The sequence below is a fragment of the Echinococcus granulosus genome (assembly GCF_000524195.1).
Source record: "Echinococcus granulosus chromosome Unknown EG_S00165, whole genome shotgun sequence".
In the NCBI taxonomy this organism is placed as follows: Eukaryota; Metazoa; Platyhelminthes; class Cestoda; order Cyclophyllidea; family Taeniidae; genus Echinococcus; species Echinococcus granulosus.
The window spans coordinates 1,800-7,015 of record NW_020170545.1 but is presented as its reverse complement, the minus strand read 5'-3'; the positions used below and the strand labels follow the sequence as shown (position 1 = coordinate 7,015).

At 43.0% G+C, this 5,216-nt stretch overlaps 1 protein-coding gene across 1 annotated transcript; it reads right to left on the bottom strand. All coding sequences in view use genetic code 11, as the record gives it.

Annotated features, from left to right (window-relative positions):
* Positions 1-4,289: 4,289 nt before the first annotated feature.
* On the bottom strand, positions 4,290-5,085 carry EGR_09752 (hypothetical protein; the record flags this gene model as incomplete). The annotated part of the gene is made up of 2 exons (XM_024499001.1): positions 4,290-4,479; positions 5,012-5,085. The coding sequence occupies 2 exons, from the start codon at positions 5,083-5,085 to the stop codon at positions 4,290-4,292; spliced, it is 264 nt and encodes an 87-aa protein (XP_024346571.1).
* Between the last annotated feature and the right edge of the window lie 131 nt (positions 5,086-5,216).

Below are 5,216 nucleotides of genomic sequence, written 5' to 3'. Positions count from 1 at the left end.
CACGAGAAATCACGTGTCCTATTCAACGAACAAATATTCTACCTACCTGCCCATTTACTTGTTTTAGCAGGAGTCATCACTTTCAAATCGTCAACGCCCACATTCCATTAGTGAGAGAAGGAGACCATTTATAGTGCGCAGATAGTGACTCCTTTTATTACAGCAACCATGTTGCTTCGGGCAGCCACCCAGAGTATGGAAGATATTTAATTTGACGAAATTATGCTCATACGGCCAAAGTTAGGCGTTGCATTGAATGTGTGTAGACGAGTGCCTTCATCGACAGAACTGTGCTTTGTAACCCTTCCATGGGCTGTGTGCTCTTACTGTCTGCACGAAATTGCCATTTTCTCTTCAACATAGGATGTTGTCTTTTCATATTCGATCATCGTTTATTGTCGTCCAGAAGCTGTTGACCCAGCCACATGAGTCACATAGGGCAAAGACATTCAGTCTCACACCAAAAGGAAAGATAAGCGCGGAAGGATTCCAGTCTCTGTCCATAGCGAAAGTTGTCGCCTACTCTGGGCATTAAAATGCCCCAAAAAGCAATAAAAAAATAGCTAGTGTGAAAATGCATAGTAATGGAAATAAAATCTGGTGAAACAAAAAATAGATGTTGCGCTAAGCTGCCCTCACTCTAAATTTATCTAAAAATATTTCGCCTGGAAGACAAATTTAACTGCCAGTAAGCTGAAAAATACTGCTTCGAAGGAGACGTTCTAAATACAGGCAGAGAAGAAAACCAGCCCATCCCTAAATAACAGACGGCAGGCGGGAAAGCGAAATTGACAGAGATGCACGTTTGTGATTAAGCCGCAACGTTTATAAACAAAATTCCCCACCGCAATAACGAAGAGCGGAAGGAATGCGTATTTCACACGACAGCTGCCATTGGTCTGCACTAAAAAAACAACAGGCAAGGTCGAAAGGCAATCAGGACTAAGTTAAACAAAGTAAATATATGGTTGAGGAGGCATCCTGGATCCATCTTAAACTTTCCAGCTAAATTTCCTGCCAGGCTACCGCCAAGAGAAAAGAATGCATTTTAAATAGGGGAACTGTCTTTGCCCTGTAGTAAAGAAAATTTTAGACACACTCAAACAGCAATCATGTCTGACATGAAAAGGGTAAAACCACGATTGAAAAGGCATGGACTCCATCCCAACAATTATGACCAAATCGCAAAAGCAATTCTCCAAAAAGCCTACGGAATGCATATTACAATGGAGAAGTGCTTTTGGCCACTAGCCAACGTCAAATAACATGCATAGCTAGTTTAAACAGAGGAAATATTGGTTTGTAGGATGCATTCTAGTTCCATCTCAACATTTGCTGCCAAATTTCCTTGCTATGATAGCGGCAAGCATTCAAATGTGTGCTAACAGGAGAACTGCCTTTGATCTGTACTGTAGATACAGCCGGCGAAGGTCAAACGACAATCACATAAGGTTTGAACAGAGAAAATATGTGATTGAGGTGGCATCTTTTCTCCACCTCAGCATTCAGAGCCAAATTTCCTCATTACACTACCACTGAGCACAAAAAATGCATGCTAACAGGAGAACTGTAATTGGCGAGGACTGAAGACAACTTCAAACCAAGGTCAAACACCCTTCGTGACTAACTTGACCAGACGAAAAATGGGACAGAGGAGACCTTTCGATCCATCTCAGCAATTGTACACAAGTTTCCTCACTACGCTACTGTGGATCTTGGAGACTACATGTTTCAAAAGAGAACTGCCTCCAGCCTTTCCTCCACCTAACCACCACCCATTCGCCTGGGGTAGAAATTGATGAAATCGGGAGAGGGGGGATTTCGTGACACTCTGAGGGCTCCTCTTCGGCTACGCTTTGGTTAATCTATTTGGGAACTCGAAACATCCCCTGGACACTTTCTCGATACCAAAAGCCTGCGGGAGTCAAGCATAAAGGAAACTGAGTATACGTGCTAAAGTGGGTAAGGGTAGGACGAAGGAATAAGTTCAGAAAACTAGGGAAAACACTTACTAAAACTGACCGTCTCGCATGATGGTTGGGCCGACTCTACCCTCCAGTAGCCCATTGCGTAAAACTTCCAATTTTAAGATTTGGTTCCAAACGCCCACTTATGAGACGTGGATTGCCAAAATGTAAGACAAGGATGATCGTACAAAAGAGTGATTGAAAAGTGATAACATTTGAATGTTCAAAAGTGGAGGAATAAAATTTCACCTATTAGCAAAAGTAGTTTGATGCTAAAGTAAGAGGCAAATTCAACGACCAATGGCTATATTGAATGAAATCATTTCCCACTCGGAGGTCAGAATGAGACATCTGTAATGACAAGAAGAGCAGGCAAAGGAGGTTTAACAAAAGAGGCATCTTTTGAAGTGACCCATGTACAAAATAAGGGAATCGAGTTACTCCACTTTTCACATGGTCAGGTGGAGATGGCACTTTGCATTATCTCGTGCCACAAAGAGAGATTTTCAAGGAGGCAAAGAGTAGCCACTGATCATGAATGAAACGAAGAGCTAGATATGCACACACCTCAGGTGTGTTTAAAAGGGTCATTTCACAATCACCGACATTAACACCCACCTCTACGCACAGAGTTCCCAAAAAGGGTGAATATGAGTAGAAGCAGTGTAAACACTTGTGGAACACGGCAGTGTCTTTTTCCAACGTGTGCTGTCTAGGACCACATACTGGCCTGATACGTAAAATCGATTCCCCATCTTTCTCTGCCAACTCTCAGGTGGCAGTAGCAGGCTTCTGTTGCCATCTGCATCATTCTCGACTGCACCATATTGACCGCCAACTTCACTCGTCTCAGTTTTCCCACATCAACCAATACACCCCTTTACGTTGCCTTCCTCCCTTTTGCAAAACTTGAATTTGCAATTGCGCACCATAGTCCGTGAAACAAATGCCCCCAAACACGCCTCCATCTCCTATCTTACGCCACAGGAAGCAACTCAACACATCCCAAGTCTCCTTTGATTCAGTCGATTCCTGGTGTTAAGTGCTGTTGCAATTCTCGTCGCCCATTGTTACCTGATATGCTCGGCACCTTTAGCATCCACACATCCATCAGCACTAGACACAAAAGATGGAAAATGCCCCTCAATCTATAGGCAAGAATGCTTGTACATGGGATCTTCTTCTGTGATTCAGGATAAGAAGAAGGGATCCATTGTCTCATCCGGAGGTGCAGTGGAATCACGGAGGTACAGAGATAGATTTTTACTGACTTCTAGTGGCAGAGCTATGCCTAGAAGTAGGATTCGCTAGCTTATAGCTCATGAGGAAAACTTCTTAGTTGTTTTGGTGGCTCATTCACTAAGCAAAATGTTTTAAGAATCTTTGTGTGACACCGTTTACTAATCATCCCATTAAGCATTTTATCCTTTTTGATGATGATGGATTGAAGCTCTTATTTGCAGTAAAAAACGCAGGGTCTGGAATTCCAAGCACGTAAACTTGTAACGCGTGAATTCTGGTTGGTCTACAGTTCTTCGAATCCGAATATCGCAACCGGCTGGTGGATGCAATGAGGATCAGGATTTGGCATGAACCTCATTGCCTCGGTGGATGCTTATTCGAATGCTACAATCCACCTGCACCCAGGTGCTTCTTGGCGTGTTCCCCATTCCTAAATGTTAATGCGTTCTGGTGTCTCTGATATCTGTCCATTGGCAAATAAATATGGCAGAAAGCTTTGAGATTTGGCCGTAATTGAAGGCTCACCAAATCCACTGTCAACGTAATCCTTTAAAAATATTGAGCTTTCATTCTGAATAATCTGCACCTGTGATTAAGAACATCTTTTCACTGCGGTTTTATTTCTCTCTCATTTTTAAATAAGAGGACCATCCCCTAGCATTCACAATAAAGTTGCATGCTTCATTTTGTTTGTAATTGCTCTAATCTTTAATAGAGCTAATGGTATCCCTAAAAGTTATCCAAATTTATGCAGTTTTTAATAGCGCATCACGTAGCATTTCCTGTTTTACACTACGCTGATGCTCTGAGTTCGCGTGTGTGTGCGTGCGTAGGTTAACTGTGAAAAATGAATCAATGTTATGCAAATACCACTGCAACTAGTGTGAAATGTGATGGCTTTAAACGAAATCTTCTGTTGAAACAGGAATTGTCGCATTGCTACCTCTTGTTCTCCAACCACCGTTGAGATAAATAGAAGGGGCAGAATACCCCATGAATTCATTAGAACTGTTGTGATATGCAACGACTACACAAATTCATCTTATTGTTAGAAATGTCAACCAACTTGATCTTCTGTTTTTAATCATTTTTAAAGGCGATGGCAGTTAACGAGACACTGTGACGGTCGTAGATGTAGAGGAAAAGGAGGGAGAAAAGGTGAGGTGGAGGTGGCGACAGCAGTTCGACTGAGGCACCATCATGGAAGAGAGAAGGAGCGATTCCCAAAACAGCTGCCTCACCACCTTCAGATTTCATGTCATTATCTTCACTGAGGAGGCGGAAGAGGGAGGTGGAGGCCACCCAACAACATTTCATGGTACGCATATTAGCAGGTCTCACTCGACACACTGTCGTGCCCTCCAACGACAAGAACTAGTGGAGTCAACTCCCTTAGCTTTTGGCTTGCACATAGACAAGTTCGCATAATGTGTGCTCGCGTTTGTGTGAGCAGTGTCTCTCTACCACGAAAGCTGCAGAGCGACGTTATTTTTAACGTCACACTGAATTTAGACTAGCACAGCTTGCGATACAATTAGCCCGTTTGCAGGTATGGGGCGGATGGATAAGCATTGTTCTACGAGACCATATCAGAAGGCCAGTAACGTGTACAACTAGCCTTGATGTCTATGTTGAAGTGGGGCAGGAACTTTCATAATGGCAAAGCACACACCTGTGTCCATGCAACCTCGATATCCCTGAAAGTGTGGCCAAACAGGTAGAATTCTTGTTTGATCACCACCACACATCGACCAAGGACCTATGCGAAGGGTTATCCATGAAGACAAAATTTGGCTTCAAACCTGGCTGCGACGCCACTTAGCCAACGGGTTATGCTATCTGCATCCAATTCACGCACCTTCGTGTTTAGATACATACCTAAACAAATGGGAAACTAACAAAACTCACTTATCGTGTTTTTATCATTTAATCAAGACAGTATTTTTTGTCCCACTTAAAAGGCGTGAGGGACGAGCAGTAAAGGAGCAAAAGCGACTCCTAACGAAT